The 15,880-nt window shown below is 45.6% G+C and overlaps 3 protein-coding genes across 3 annotated transcripts; 2 read left to right on the forward strand and 1 right to left on the reverse strand.

Annotated features, from left to right (window-relative positions):
- The first annotated feature begins 269 nt into the window (after nucleotides 1-269).
- On the forward strand, nucleotides 270-2,289 carry LOC100827850 (transcription factor JUNGBRUNNEN 1). The gene is made up of 3 exons (XM_003561401.4): nucleotides 270-859; nucleotides 973-1,259; nucleotides 1,546-2,289. The coding sequence occupies exons 1-3, from the start codon at nucleotides 571-573 to the stop codon at nucleotides 1,954-1,956; spliced, it is 987 nt and encodes a 328-aa protein (XP_003561449.2). The 5' UTR covers nucleotides 270-570; the 3' UTR covers nucleotides 1,957-2,289.
- A 4,914-nt stretch (nucleotides 2,290-7,203) lies between these two features.
- BDG1 (protein G1-like1) lies at nucleotides 7,204-8,202 on the reverse strand. The gene has a single exon (XM_003561402.3). It carries the CDS (start codon nucleotides 8,109-8,111, stop codon nucleotides 7,332-7,334), a length of 780 nt encoding a protein of 259 aa, XP_003561450.1. The 5' UTR covers nucleotides 8,112-8,202; the 3' UTR covers nucleotides 7,204-7,331.
- Nucleotides 8,203-12,342: 4,140 nt separating this feature from the next.
- Nucleotides 12,343-15,704, forward strand: LOC100824116 (probable UDP-arabinose 4-epimerase 1). The gene is made up of 10 exons (XM_003557568.4): nucleotides 12,343-12,796; nucleotides 13,195-13,322; nucleotides 13,621-13,734; nucleotides 13,838-13,945; nucleotides 14,039-14,130; nucleotides 14,214-14,355; nucleotides 14,469-14,569; nucleotides 14,661-14,790; nucleotides 14,984-15,128; nucleotides 15,245-15,704. The coding sequence occupies exons 1-10, from the start codon at nucleotides 12,733-12,735 to the stop codon at nucleotides 15,484-15,486; spliced, it is 1,266 nt and encodes a 421-aa protein (XP_003557616.1). The 5' UTR covers nucleotides 12,343-12,732; the 3' UTR covers nucleotides 15,487-15,704.
- The last annotated feature ends 176 nt before the right edge of the window (nucleotides 15,705-15,880 follow it).

Consider the following 15,880-nt stretch of genomic DNA (forward strand, 5'->3'; position numbering starts at 1 on the left):
CTGTGTTGGCACGTCTCTGTAAACGTACGTGTCAAGCTACAATACATGTCTTTGTCTTTGGCTCTCTTTTGCTTACAACAAGACAAAGAATATAGATCACGAAGCAGGGATAGCCACCACTTGCATATATAAGAATAGTCAAGGATAAAATGAGAATTGACATGCATGTTAAATACCACATGACAATGACATCTACAAGTGTACGTATATACCTCTCTCCAAGCTACCTTAGCCGTCTCCAAGATAGCTAGGCAAGTCAAAATAATTAACCAGGATGAGGCGAGCCTTGGACCAAGCACACAGGCATGAAGCTTCATGACTCCATCCTACTAGCTTAGCTAGCCAGAGACTCTGCCTCATGGGCTAGCTCAGTCCATGCGCATGCTTGCACATTCATATGTGTATATATAGAGAGATGCTCAGTTCATTCTCCGAAACAAGAGCAAAACATAAGTACATAACAAGACATACAGTTTCATCGATCGAACGATCCACCAGAGAAAGAAGAAGAAGATCAAATCGGACGCAACAAAGTCAATCGGCGCCGAATTAGAGGAGATTGAGAAATTGATGGTGGTAGCTTTGAAGGAGAGCATCATGGGGACGATGAAGATGATGCAAGGTGATGATAACCATGGAGGATCAGTAGTGCTTGAGGGGGGAGAGGTGGTTGTAGGAGAAGGGGAGGTGCTGGAGGAAGAAGAAGAGGAAGGAGTGGAGCTCCCTGGGTTCCGGTTCCACCCGACCGACGAGGAGCTGGTGACGTTCTACCTCCGGCGGAAGGTGGCCGGGAAGCGGCTGAGCATCGAGATCATCAAGGAAATGGATATCTACAAGCATGAACCCTCAGATTTACCCAGTAAGTTCACATACATATGTAGTGCTATTTAGTTTTAGTGCCTAGCTAGTTACACATTAATAGTTTAATAATTAATCATACCATGTTTTAACTAATTAATGGATGGTTTGCAGAGACAAGCACGGTTGGAGGTGGTGACAAGGAGTGGTACTTCTTCTGCCTGAGGGGTCGGAAGTACCGGAATAGCGTCCGGCCGAATAGGGTCACCGGCGCTGGTTTCTGGAAGGCTACCGGGATCGACCGCCCCATACATGGCTCTGCAGGCATTGTTGGCCTCAAGAAGTCCCTCGTCTACTACCGCGGTAGTGCCGGCAAAGGCGTCAAGACCGAATGGATGATGCACGAGTTCCGCCTCCCCCCTAACACCGCCGTCAACTCCTCCCCGTGCTTCCAAGAAGCGGTATGTACACCATCGCCATGACTAATGGAAATGGTTCTCACTTTCAATGAAATTTAGTCAAAATTTGAAAAATTCAGTCATTTCAGTAGATAGTAAAATATGTGCCTTTTGGTCAAAATTATTCAGACATTTGAGTGATTTCAAGTTAAAGTTTTGGTCCTTGGCCTAAATGCAAACCAAAATCACACTAAAGTCCATGCATTTTCAGTGTTTGTTGAAATATTTCTGAAACCGAAATTGGTAACTGAATATGACTTTAACTAACTGTGCGCCTGTCAAAATGCAGGAGGTGTGGACAATCTGCCGGATCTTCAAGAGGAGCGTCATCTACAAGAAGCACCCTCAGCAGCAGCAGCAACATATCGCCGCCGCTGCGCCGCCGCCGCAGCAGCAGCAGGACTCGAGCTCTGGCGTCACAGGCTGCGGCAGCCTCGAGTCTTCGGACTGCACTGGGGAGTATGCTGGCAACTACGAGTACACCATGAACAATAACTCCATGCCGGCACCGGCTCCGGCAAGCGGTGGCGCTTACTATGGCGGCGGGCAGCAGCAATATTTCCAGCAAGGGATGCAATGGAACGACGGCGGCGCAATGCAGCAGCCGGTGAGCGATGGTGATGTCTGGGATGACGACATTGGCAGGATGGTGATGGAGCTCACTGATCCCAGCGTCTTCTACGACTGTACATATGCCTAATTGAGCGATCGGTCGAGTTTGCAGGAAGCACATATAGTTTTAGGATTTTAGCAATGTTTTTGGTTGAGAATTTCCAGAGATCAACATATAATTTATTTATTTATTTGTGAGATGAGAGAACATATAAATTAATTGACACAAGATCAGTACAGTAGAGTACTGTAGTATAGTAGTGTAATATCAATTAATACACGTCAGTGAAACCGGCTGGCAAGCAGGGATGGGTTGTCAAAAATGTTATCAGCCCCATGATATAGACCCTGCCAGCGAGAGTTTCTTGGTTTCTTCCTTTCCTTGTGTGATTGGTTCCAATTTGTCTGTCTCTACACTTAACTTTGCACCTTGCATTGTGTCTGTGTGAGTGTGACAGGGTTTTATTTTTCCTTCTCGGACAATTAATCAGGTTTTGCTTTATTAATTAACTAAATTTAGTACGCGCGTTATGCGGAACAGTAGTGAGAGTGGCCATCAAAATGAAGAAAGAGATATGCAAAAGGCAAAAAAAGAAGAAGCGAAAAGAACATAATATATGTCTCCAAAAAGATCATATATATGCATGGCACCCCCCTATGCCAAGTATATGCATTTATTAAGACGATTTGGACGACGGTGTGGATCAAGGGGGAAGACAAGAAACATATATACTTAAGCAATTGTATAGGTATATATGATTAGCTAGAAGAAATTGAGACAAAAATACAAGCAGCATAGACCTCTGATAAAATCAAAAGTTGTGTCGAGATCTTTCAAATCTCGTCTTTCCTTATGTGCTTCCATGAAGAAACTGTAGAAGACCGAACACAAGCAACTACCAAGACAGGTTGCTGGGGTACCAAAAAACCATTGACTCTCGAGAGCATTGAACACAACCAGCACAATTTCGTTTTGGACATTCGGTACAAACAACTATTTTCGGGGTTTTGGTGTATGAAATTCCACCAAAAATTTATAAAATTTATGAAAATATTAGCAAAGCACAAAAAAATTCAGCGGCACAAGTTGATTACTATTTTTACTAGGTTCCAATTCAAATTAAAGGAAAGTCAAACCAAAATTTTTGGCCGGAAGCTAAAATTTTGAGGCCCACCAAAATGACCGAAACCTCGTCAAATGTCAAACCCTGATCACAGCCTAGACGAAGATGGTGTGTCACCGCCAGCATTTCGACGTCTCCCAAGAACAAACAAACATAACAAAGAACAAACACGATCTCCTGTTTCTCGGGTCTCGGCGTTACACCGATTACAAGAGGCTAAACTCACTTACTGATCACCCTCGCGTCTAGTTTAATTTTTGCTAGTCAACACCTTGTGGCTGGTCATTGCGAATCAGATTAATTATAACAAAACATACGGCATTGTTTACTGACTTAACATTATTCCACGGATAATATATATAACTCACCATCGATCTCCCAAATTTCCAGCTTGAGATCGTGAATCTGGACGAACAATCTACATCGACCAATCCTTCTCCAGTCATGCCCGGGGGAACCAAGAAGGAAACATCCATCAGTCGTCAGGTCACTTTCATGACTTTCAGCTAGGCGTTAGCGTTAGGTGAGACCGGCCGGCCGTGAGAGTGTGCTCAATGTAATGAGCGAGCTACCGTTGTCCCTTTCAGTGCAATTAACAACCAAACCCAAAACAGAAGAAGCTATAGCTCGCCGTAAATTCAAAAGGCGTTACGCAGCTCTCGCAATCGTCGCCGACGATGCTCGGCGAAGCGTCGCCTGTCTTCGCCGCCTGTCGATCAGTCGACCATGAACCCGTGCAGTTGGGACGACGAGATTTCCTGTTGACCTTATAAGGGACGCACGCACATGGCACAATTCCGAGTCCAAGCAAGCATGCTTGATCAGTTGATTGTGACACTGAGAACGGGCGAATTAAAGGTCTTCTTCAAGGCTGTCCTTAATTGTGTGCAGGGAGCAGAGGAGCCTCGGCTCAAGTTTGATTTTTGCCGGCTGGCTGGCCACACAATCTATCTATCTATATGTGTGTATATATATCTACCATGGGAAACAGCAAATTGGAACTATTGATCTGGCGACTAGTTCTATTATAAGATATTGACCTGGTTGTATCTTGTATAGTTGTATGTGTTCTCCGGCTGACTGACCAAAGAAGCTGAAGAATTCTTGGGAGGCACGGTCCCTTTCACGGCTGCTGCTATAGTTTCCATGTCTGAATGCACGATTGGTTTATACGGCAGGGAGGGACCCTTAGTGGTGCTAGTTTCCATGTCTGAATGCACGTTTAATATATACACCAATGGGGATTTTTAGCATCCGGGTACATGTGCTAGCTCTCCTTTTATTTCCATAATGTAAAAAATTTGTCTGCGAAATTAAAATACTATAATAAAAACTTTTTGTGTAGATATTAGTTACAGGGGACTATATATGTATATGCAAATTTAATTTCACGAGAATTTTGTTTTTGGGTGCTTGCTCATCTAATTTAGCTAACTTTTGGTAAATGTCGAACTACTAGACGTAGATGTGGACGAACGAACTGCGATGTTCTACGATGTTGATGGAATGCGAAGAACCAGCCCCCGTATTTATATGAATTTCGCGCGAAATTTCGAATTTGTCATTATTTGTTCGGTTTTGGTTTTCGGTATCTATTCTGCCGAAAGACAGCCAGTACCGATTTCTAGAATTCAGTTGATTCGACCTCGTTTAGTTCGGATCGCTCGGGTTCGGTAACTGGTAGAGTTGTTCTTACAACATGCAGACCGGAAACTGAACTGAACCCAAATAGAACGAATTGTCGGCCAATTCCAGTTTCGGGATTTGGGTTCAGTCAATGTTTTTTAATTTAATTCGGGGTTCAGATTTTCACCTTCAAATTCATAAGAAAATCTTTTGGCCAGCCAGGGCCCAGTTAGCTCTCTTCCGACCTATTCAATTCTACCACCCCTCCACTCTTGCCTTTCCCAAAATTCATCATGAAACCTCTCAACCAACCAAAAGCAAAGCCGAACTATATCTCCCCAAGCCAAGTCAATTTTACCAGGGCACTCTTCCATTCCCCGATCCAGTTCAGGTTATTCGTTGGGCCGGTCGAATAGACCAAACCAAAATTGTCGGTCTATTTGGATTCGGATTCTGTCTGTGTTTTTCTTTTTATTTCGGGCCTCATTTTTGCAGAGCCCGATTTTCTTTTTCTTTTTTCGATAGGCCAGGTACTGCAGGGACCGCAGTATGTCAGGGGATCTGCGAATAATTCATTGGCAACTCTCTCTGTGTGAAGTAGCTGTAGGGCCCCTACCAGTGCGCTAACATCCGGTCCCTACTCTCACTCTGTCTGTCTTGAAATATAATTGGCAGCATATGTACTACGAACAGCCAGAACGGCTCTACACATGCAAATGTAAATGAGGGTCCATCTTGCCATGCCCAGTTCTCCACTCTCCAAGAATATATACATAACCTCTTCTAGATATACTAGCTAAATACCCATGCATTGCTATAGATGAAAGAGTTATACTACTCGCTAAATTAAATTAATATCACTATTAGTACATGTTAGTGGCACTGCCCATCTTATTCCAATTTTGGTGACAAACATTATCCACGTGTCAATCTTTTGTAAGAGGTTTAGTTTTTTCTTTTCTTTTTTCCATTGGACCAAAATATGATCGGTTCCACAATTACTGATAACGGAATAAATAGGTTTAATTGTTTGCATTAGAAAGAGAGGGGCAATTGTTTTTTTGACAATAGAAAAAGATGATGAGGTTATTTCTTCACAACAAAAGGAGGTGACGGACCGCCGCCACCAATTGGCTCTTTTATATCTAGACTACATATATAGGAGCGGGGGGGGGGGGGGGGGGGATTCCATTTGGGATTGATCTTCTAGCGCACTGTTGCGTGTCGCGAAGAACTGGGGTAAATTTGAAGCCATGGATTTATTCTCCATCCAGTACGTAGTTGTGACAATAATATTGATCGATCACCGCCGTGCATTTCTAAATTATGCTTGGGGAATAACATACTGAAATTGCATAATTAACTAGCTATACCAAAACTACGCACTTATTGCATTTGCATACTGCAACTTAATTAAGTGACAGTCGATCATATATAAACTAACGAGTATTTCATAAAACCACAATTTTTTCGGTCTGTCTCAAGTAGCCCAAAAGAGAGGTTTAACTCCGTTTGGAAGGATTCCGTTACAGGTGGGGCCTAACTGTCAAGTTCTACATCGGTGTACCTGGCCTGTTTGAAAATATGTGCACATCTCTCAAAAGGAAAATGGTCCCGTCGGGTCAGTGTTACGCTGACGTGGCACCGACCACTACAACACAAATGTCTTGTCGTTAAGACAATATACTCTTTGTCTCTACCTAGAGACAATTTTGAGGCAGAGTTTCATGTAGAGGCAATCTATGAAGCGCTATGAAAAATGTCTTAAATATAGAGACACTAGTTGAGACATTATGGTGTAGAGACATTTTCTGAGGCGTTGAATATATTGTCACAAAAGTCTGTAGAGACATGGTTTTGAGATACTTGATGAAATGACCTTATGGTATGGTTAGAGACACTATTTGAGACACGTTTTATGTTGTGTAGAGACATTTTTAACAAGTTTGAGACATGTAGTAGACTACTCATAACAATTTCATTAGGAAGATAAGCACAAATTGGTATTAGGTTGAGATGGTTAGGTGAGTGTGGACTTTTCCTAAGGTCTTGAGTTCAAGGATTGGTCTTAACATGATTTTTTTCATTGTATATTTTCTAGCACGTGGGTATAGAGACACAATGTAATGTCTTCACAAAATGTCACATTGAATGTAGAGACAATATAGTGTCTTTATGAAATGTCTAAAAAGTATAAAGACACAATGCAATGTCTTTACAAAATGTCGTATTGAACATAAAGACATTATAGTGTCTTTATGAAATGTCTAAAACAACAGAGGCATTTTATTAGTGTCTCATCACACATAGCGACACTATCCGTAGTGACAGTATTGTGACACTGTACCAAATATGTCTAAAGTTATGTAGAGACAATTATAGTGTCTCTACGAACCAAAATAGTGTCTCTACGGGCTATTTCTCTTGTAGCGGACAAGTGGGCACACATGTAGGAATCCTCTCAAACGGGCTTGAACCTCTATTTTGGGATACTTGAGACAAACCGTCAAAAAAATGTGTGGTTCTGTGAACAAATTAGCAAAAATAGGTGATCGATGAGACAACCGCGGCCCCAAAAACTGTGGTTTTGTGAAATTACTCTAATCGAGCATTAATTAATTATTAGCTCCTCTTAATACCAAGATCGAGAGCACAACAACGAGATCGACTGATCGAGGCTATAATAGAATGACTGATTAGCTAGCTAGCTAAGCTAGGTAAAGGCGTTGAAGAGCAAGGGCAAGTAGAGTCCTCCTCCGAGACCTCCCAATCCCACGTCGTAGTAGCACCCGATCGGCACCCCGGGGAGGCACGGCGGCAGGGGCTCCAGAGCCGGCGCCGCCGCTTGCTGCATCGCCGTCGTCTTGCGACCACTACAAGAGGCCGCAGGGTTCTCAGCACTGGTCTTCGACGACGATGCCGCCGCCGCCTTGCCACTGCCGGCGGCATCATCATCAAGCTTGCCGCGCCCGATCTTGGTCTTGTTGGTCCTGACTTTCTTCTTCTTCTTCTTCTTCTTCTTCTTCTTCTTGGCGTAGGAGATGCCGCGCGCCCTGGACTGCGTGTCCCGGACATCCCGCAGGTACAGCCTCACCGCCCTGGCCGCAAACGGGTTAATGCTTGCCTTGTTGTTGTCGTTGTCGTTGTCGGCGAATGCGGCGCGGAGGCGGCCGACGAGCGCGTCGAGGCTGCCCCAGGCCTGCTGGAGCGGGCACTGGCATGGGTGAAAGTGTGTGTTGGCGGTGGAAGAAGAAAGGGCGGCGCCGCCGTAGGAAGGGCAGTGCGGGATGTGGACGCGTGTCTTGCCGAAGCGGTCGAGGTGGCGGAGGAACTCGAGCACGTGCGCGCCGCTGCAGCGCCGGAGCTCCAGCGGCGGGCGGTGCGCCGCCAGGTACCGCGTGAAGGTGGCCCAGTCGCGGCGCTTCTGCGACTCGTACCTGCTCATCGCCTTCTTCTTCGGCTCTGGCGCGTCTTCAGATTCAGACTTCTCCATGGATTGCCACTCGGCCGGACACCACTGCTCGATGTGCTTCAGATCGCCTTGAGACGAGACCCGCGGTGTATATATGTATATATAGTGGACCGGATTTCGTAAGGCATGTGCGTGGGTAGAACGTACTCCCTCTGGTCTTAAATTCTTGACTAAAATTTGTTCAAATTTGAATGTATCTATTCTCAAAAAATGTCTAGATACATGTAATATTTCGTTAACAAAATAGGATCGGAGGATGCACCCACATCAGTACATTATGGCTTTTGCATTTGGGAGTAGCTAGACGACGGGACGGCCGGCGGGCAGGGCGGCGGAGGTCGGTCAGAATGCAGAAGCAGGCGGTGTGGTACGCGTAGGGGCTCGGATGCATGCATGCAGATGCTGAGGTCAGCATGCATGCATGCATGAGGGCAGAGGGGCCGGCCGGGCCAGGGGAGGGGCTCGGGTTGATGCATGCATGCATGCACGTATACCGACGGTGTGCAGACATACATGCATCTGATCTGGGGACGGATATGGATCGAGACGCCGCGCGCCCACTGCATGCCCACTGGATTGCATATAGCTCTTTGGGCTCTTATACGGTACCCTGTAATGAAAACAGGCCGTCCGTTCGAGGAGATCCAGCGGTACGCAGAGCGAGCAGTATAAATCGGTTCGAGGGTAGTTTCGGAACATCATAACTTTTCAGCCCAGCAGGCCCCGCTCCCGGCCTCCCGCATGGCCCACACGGGTCTCGCTTCGCTCCCGCTGCTAGCCGCCGCTGCCCGCGTGCCCGCTAGGGTCCGGCCGTCGCTGACCAGCCCGGTCACCAACGCGCGTTCTGGAACCCGATGGGCCGCGTCACGTCATCCACCGCCTCCTGGGCGTTCGACGTCGACATCCCTGCCGTGCCAGAGTTCGCGCGGCGTCCCTGCTCCAAGGGCAGCAAGATGGTGTGGGAGGACGAGTAGCCATAGCCGAGGAGGTGCAGAGACCCCTAGCTAGCCTGCAAGATGCCCCGCCTCCTCACGAGTGAGAAGAGGGGCTCGCCGGTGAGGTTGAGGCCTCGAGGGTGGCTGGGGCCGGCGGCCATGCATGGCGAGGCGGACGAGCGGCTCACCTGCGAGGTCGAGGAGGGATTGGGTAGCGGCGAGAGGGCAATGAGCGGCTCACCGGCGAGGTCGACGAGGGCTGTTGACGCGGCCAGAGGACGATGAGCAGCTCGCCGACGAGGTCGAGGCTGAGGGCAGCGGCCGGAGGGCAACAACCGTCGAGGCCAAACAAACGGAGGAAATGGGCTGAAGCCCAAAAGGAATGCCCGGCCTCTACGAATTAAAAGGAAAAATATCCATATTACCCTTAAGAAATGAAGGGTGTACGATTATATACTGTTCGCTCTACCCAAGAAGTATAGGGGCCGGATACCAAAAAAACCTTTAGTTTTTTTCATCAGATCGGTCTTTTTGTTGAGTGGGCTAACGCATGAAGCTGTTTTGTTCAGTTTACGCACAAACCAACACCACCAAAAATTTGGCATACCCAATTTTTCGCCAGAGGATTTGCATGTGTCGGGTCAAATTTTGGTCAATTTGAGTCTCGTGAACATGGACACGTCGGGCATCATTAATTGGGCCATACAAACTCAAAATACATCATGCGGGCTTGAATTTCCTTCTACGATGATGGCATTTGGGCCATACAAACTCAAAATACATCATGCGAGCTTGGATTTCTTTCTACCATGATGGCATTTGGGCCAAACAGGCCCATGTGTAGATGGACTGGTCCAAAGCTTAGGTGTAGCCCAAATGGATGCAGCCTCTGTCTTGGGGCATTTAGGCACAAAGGAACCGAAAGACCCTCCCATCATCTCCTAAAAAGGGAGTAAGCTAGATTTTTTATACTTCGGTACTATTAAAAAAGGTGGAGTAAATTAGCTTGTTCTTTACAATATAAGTTGAGCAAAGTAGCTACGGACATGTGGCTTGTGCATCCACGGAACGTGCACATCTTGAAGATACCTAGCCAGTGCAAACTACTCAAAGGGCCCATACTACATCGATAGTCATCTTCCTGCTCTGACACTACTCTCATCTGCTAATGTGTAGAGTTGCAACATTACGGCTTCAGAATACCCTTTTGACTCTTCTTAGTTCAACCAAATGAACTAAATTTTCAAAATAACACAACATTTTGAAACTAATTCATTTGTTTGAACTAAAAAGGATCAAAGGATAGCCTGAGAATGACCATGTTGCACCCAACCTATGTGTATCACGGGTCTTTTCATAAATGTAGAAGGCATTCTAAGCCAAAAAAATTGTTGACAGCTTAGCAAAACCGAACTTCTGTTGACAAAGTTGGCACGTACAATAGAATTTTGCATCCAAGTTTTGGTTTCTGTGACGTAGGCTTGGGTGGCAATATTGATGTACACATATCAACCGTACATCATCAATTGCAGTTGATGTTCTTTTATTGGTCAGAGAACAAGACTTTTGTTGATGGTACCAGCTCAACTTTCAGGGAGGGGGGGGGGGGGGGTGTGTGGAATTCTATTATAGTTGCTAATTAATCTCATTAGCACATTGCATACTGCACGACTGCTAGTTTCGCATCTTTCAGTTAGACTGCCAACCTACCTTATTCCAAAAGCTGAAAACGAAGTAAGCCAACTCGATTGGGCAACCAATTTTCTTAAATGTAATTCAGGTTTTTTTGTATTAAGCAAGAAGAGTCTAACTACATAAAGTCAAAGGAAAAATGCCAAAGAAAACATTTCATGTTACTTGGCAGCTAGCTGGGGTGCTATCCTCAGAAATCATACACAGGTGCTGTTTGTCCATCTGTTTGGACGCCTTCATCTGTGCCGCTCGGCTGATGAAGCAGAAGCTCTGCCCTTACTCTGATCACACTGTACAATAATTGAAGTGTTTGAAATAAAAAAAGGCAGGCAACAATTTCTGACATGTGAATTTTATGGGTCTAGAGATATGGAGCGAGCTACACCAACGCGCTAAGACTGGTCCCGTTTACGCACAGACCATTGTTTTTTTAGAAACACAGTACAAACGCAGACGCTCACAACACACGCATACGCTCACCCCTATGAGCAAGCGCCGGTTAAATTCTAAAATAATCCAGGAAAATGTGACACGCATGTCAAGTTTAGGACTTGAACCTAGGTGGGCTGATTCTACCACAAGGAATCAGACCACCTGAGTTAGGCTCAGTTCACATCACAATCCATTGTTCTGTTTGCGCAGAAACTAAATATTCTTAGCAACTGATAATGTATACTCTCTCCCTTTCACAAAGGTTGGCGTATTAATTTTGTTTCGTCAAGACATGACTTTGACCAAGAATTATTCTATCTATTAATATGTAAGTTATATTAGGAAATCATGATCATTAGTAAGAACTTTTAAAGACAAATCTATCGATATAAATTTCATGTATGAAAAAACGCATACCAATAAAGTTTTCATTGGTCAAAGTCTTGTCTTAACGAATCAAAATACGCCGAGGGAGTATCTAGGTTGTTCATCGACGACTGTTTAGCAATAATGTAGGCCACCCGCACCGATTTTGACCTTAACTTTGGGGTTAGTTAAGCCTTAATTTTAGGCCTAGCTAGGATTGATTAACATTACTTTTGGTGTCAGCTACAGTAGGATTGATTAACCTTAATGTTTGTGGTTAGCTAGGATTGATTAATTGGATCGAGGGCTCAAATGTCAAACTATACAAGGAAAATTGTTTGACGGACCGAACGTCTGGCAGCCACTAGCTAGCCAGTATATCGAGTGCGAATATATACATGTCGAACCACTAATTAACCACTGCATGTGCAAAAGGTGAAAGTTAAGGACAGACTAATTGAACCATGCATATGGTTGCACGGCCCGCGGTCTCATGAGACAGACTGATCACGGCTGACCCGTCGTCCATGTGTTCGGTTTCGGTTGGCACCCATTTTTAAACAAGTCAAAAATGGCTGTCCACTGCGAAATATATCACGAGCCATCGTTCCTCATACATTCTCACATGCGTGCCGACCCTGGCCCACCATACAGTCACAGACCAAAGCAAAAGAAAACATCCAAATTGAATTAACACAAGCCAAGCAATTAAAACACTGCATTCATTCAGAGAGCTGACCAAGTCTGACCATGACGACGTCAGCGAGCAGTGGGCCCCACCCGCAGCCGTCTCTTTCCACGGGAAACTCCGCTGTGAGCACCGGATGCAGAGGAGACTAGTGCCTTTTCCCCCTCGCTGCCCCCTTTCCCTTTCCGTTTGTTCCCCACTTCACACGATCCATCCATCCATTCGCTGCCTGCCGCTTTCCTCGACCCAGTCGCAAAGCCGCGACCTTTCCTTCCAGTTCCACTCTCCCTTCCTCTTCCTCAGCCCGAGTGCCGCGGCGTACGCGTGTCCACCTTCCTTCTGCAAAAGGATCGGAGATTCGGAGGGCTGGCCTCGCACTAGCACTAGCTGTCTGCGCCTGTGTCTGGGAGAGGAAAAGGGAGAGGGTTGTTGGATCTGACTCTCTCTCACTCGCTGCGCCTCTCTCTCTTTTTGCGCGGCCGGCGGCGGATTCCAGCCTTTTCTTCAAATTCGCAGCAGGGACAGATCGATGCTGCCCAGCAGCAGGAGCAGGCCGCAGCCCAGACCCGCCGGCAGATCTTGGTCCTTCTCAGGTTCGCCGCAATTCCCGTCCTCCCAAACTCTTGCTAATACTCCGTAGTCAAGCTTCCTGGCTTCCTGCGATGGATGATTGATGCCCTGGCTCGTGATTAATTGAGCTTTCTTGCTATCTCCCTGGTTTCGCGCAATTCCCGTCTCCAACTCTACACACAAGCTCTTCTTGCGGTCAATACTGTCCATCGTTACAAGATGATTAGTCTGCTGATGAAAATGCTTAGTTCCTTGTCCGTCCGATGTCCATGTGTGCAATTGGGGGGATTTTGTTTTTTTGGCTTGGCGGGGTTATATGTGACAGCATGCGCTCTCGGTTCTTGCTCATGGCCATCTGATTGGTTAAAGATTTTCCATATGTACATCTAGCTGAACTGAGCTCGTGCTGTTCTGTTCGCAGAGATGGACTTCTCCGACCCCAAGCGCAAGCCGAGGTACCTCAGCAAGGTAATCATGGCCGCGCTGCTCATCGCCATGTGCGTCGTCATGCTCACCCAGCCGCCCTGCCATAGGAGGCTCCCCAGTGTGGTAAGTAACTCTTCCCAGCCACCCGGCCATTGGGCTGCAATGCGGGATGCTACTTGTTTGGTTAAATTTTCATGGTTTTGACTGGACAAAAGAGCTACTAGTATGAACTTCTAAACAGATCTTACTAGAAAACATTCGCCGGACACAATGATGAGACAATGCAGTAGAAACAGAACATGCATATATATTAATAGTGTATTGTTCTTTTAGTCTAGATGCTTCTGGGAAGCTGAGAGTATCTTGCCATACATAATTCAAGTGGTTCATATTTAAATCCTCACTTGTGTGCTGTCACCAGTTCTCCATCCACGAGCCTGGAGTAACACATGTGCTGGTGACGGGTGGTGCTGGCTACATTGGTTCGCACGCTGCTCTTCGGTTGCTGAAAGACTCCTTCAGAGTCACCATTGTGGTTGGTACTTTATTCACCACTCTGTGTTGTTGTTTCTTGCTCAAATTCAGCAATATATATATGCAGGTTTATGCAAACGCTTTCAATTTTTTCTCTTCTCCAGGATAATCTTTCAAGAGGAAATATCGGGGCAGTCAAGGTTCTTCAGAGCTTGTTTCCTGAGCCTGGGCGACTGCAATTTATATATGCTGACTTAGGGGATCCAAAAGCTGTATCCTGATATCTTTAAAAAAAATAGTTAGCCATTTCTGTAGATATATCTCTCACTTAAAGGTTAAGATTTTGTTCCTTGACATGTCCTTAGGTTAATAAAATATTTGCAGAAAATGCATTTGATGCTGTCATGCACTTTGCCGCCGTCGCTTATGTGGGCGAGAGCACGCTTGAGCCTCTCAGGTACCAAAGTTTTGCTTGTCAGTCTGTATTATCCATCAAACATACCTACTCTACCACACGAGATACTGAAACGCTTTGAACAGGTACTACCATAACATCACTGCAAATACTCTAGTTGTGCTAGAAGCCATGGCGACACACGATGTGAGAACTCTGATCTACTCTAGCACTTGTGCCACCTATGGTGAACCTGAGAAGATGCCTATCACTGAAGAAACTCCCCAGGTTAGTCGTTGCGCCTCTGTAACCTATTGCTTCTTTCTGAAGGCTTTTTCACAGCGTGTAAACTCCCAACAGTATTTCCCCCCTGAAATTGTTTGCTTAATCTTGTTGTGCAGTTTCCAATCAACCCGTATGGTAAGGCCAAGAAAATGGCAGAGGATATCATTTTGGACTTCTCCAAGTCCAGGAAATCAGACATGTCAGTGATGATTCTAAGGTTGGTGTCACTTGCTGAAAACTGTGAAGTATCCTCTTTACCACGCCATAGCACTATTTGATTACTGAGTGATTATTCCTGACACTATCAGATACTTCAATGTCATTGGTTCTGACCCAGAAGGCAGGCTGGGTGAGGCTCCACCACCTGAATTGCGTGAGCATGGCCGTATATCTGGTGCATGCTTCGATGCAGCACTAGGGATAATCCCAGGTTTGAAGGTACATCTTCCACCACCTAATCAATTTTTGTTCTGAGCTGTGCAACAATTACACCGAACAGTGTGTGTTAGATCACCTGACAATGAATAAAAAAAATCTGCTTATGTTCTACTTTTTTTTTTCTTCTTCTTGCGAACTCTTATTTACCAGTACATGACTGATTAATAGATCCTGCTTTTCTTTATCTTTACAGGTGAAAGGTACCGACTATGAGACGTCCGATGGCACTTGTGTAAGAGATTACATTGATGTCACTGATCTGGTTGACGCCCACGTGAAGGCGCTGAACAAGGCAGAAAGAGGCAAAGTTGGCATATACAACGTTGGCACTGGAAGAGGTCAACCCTCAGTCACCACATATTATATTATGACCATCTTAACAGAGAACAGAGGATTACATTTTCTGGCTACAGTTTCAGTCAGCTAATTCATTTTCATCCTTTTGGCTGGCCAGGTAGGTCAGTGAAGGAGTTTGTGGAAGCTTGCAAGAAGGCAACAGGGGTTGACATCAAGGTCGACTACTTCAATCGCCGCCCCGGTGACTACGCAGAAGTGTACAGCGACCCTGCAAAGATCAACCGTGAGCTGAATTGGACAGCACAGCACACGGAACTCCAAGAGAGCCTCAGGGTCGCATGGACTTGGCAGAAGAAGCACCGGAGTGGCTACGGACCGCCTCAGGCTATGATTTTGTGAAGAGGTTTACTTTACCATGTAGCATGATCTGTTGGCTGAAGATTTAGGTGGATATATTCCTAGGAATGTTCCTCAAGGGCTGTACTGGCTCAATATATAGCTCATATGGTCCATTCGTTCGATTCTTGAGATTTCATATTTATGGGAGATAATAGTAGTTCCTTGTGATATTGATATGACAGTATATAATGAAAATCCGATAAGTTATTCCCTGATTATCCAATGGCGCAAGTTTCTAGACAAAATTCCAGTGGGAAATATACCATAAATATGCCTCATGGCTAGTGCTGGGTAACACAAAAACTGGAGCATCAATATTCAATCAGTCAGAAACTACTTGTTAGGCCATATCAGTCTTTTTAAGGAACCCAAAACGGAGCGATAGATAGGATGG

The sequence above is a fragment of the Brachypodium distachyon genome, chromosome 1 (genome assembly GCF_000005505.3).
Source record: "Brachypodium distachyon strain Bd21 chromosome 1, Brachypodium_distachyon_v3.0, whole genome shotgun sequence".
NCBI lineage: Eukaryota > Viridiplantae > Streptophyta > Magnoliopsida > Poales > Poaceae > Brachypodium > Brachypodium distachyon.

Coding starts and splice junctions, on each gene's coding strand:
- LOC100827850 (XM_003561401.4), top strand. CDS start 571: ATGGTGGTAGCTTTGAAGGAGAGCATCATGGGGACGATGAAGATGATG. Junction 860..972: donor TGAACCCTCAGATTTACCCA/GTAAGTTCACAT, acceptor GATGGTTTGCAG/AGACAAGCACGGTTGGAGGT. Junction 1,260..1,545: donor CCCCGTGCTTCCAAGAAGCG/GTATGTACACCA, acceptor GTCAAAATGCAG/GAGGTGTGGACAATCTGCCG.
- LOC100824116 (XM_003557568.4), top strand. CDS start 12,733: ATGCTGCCCAGCAGCAGGAGCAGGCCGCAGCCCAGACCCGCCGGCAGA. Junction 12,797..13,194: donor CAGATCTTGGTCCTTCTCAG/GTTCGCCGCAAT, acceptor TTCTGTTCGCAG/AGATGGACTTCTCCGACCCC. Junction 14,131..14,213: donor AGCACGCTTGAGCCTCTCAG/GTACCAAAGTTT, acceptor CGCTTTGAACAG/GTACTACCATAACATCACTG.
- BDG1 (XM_003561402.3), bottom strand. CDS start 8,111: ATGGAGAAGTCTGAATCTGAAGACGCGCCAGAGCCGAAGAAGAAGGCG.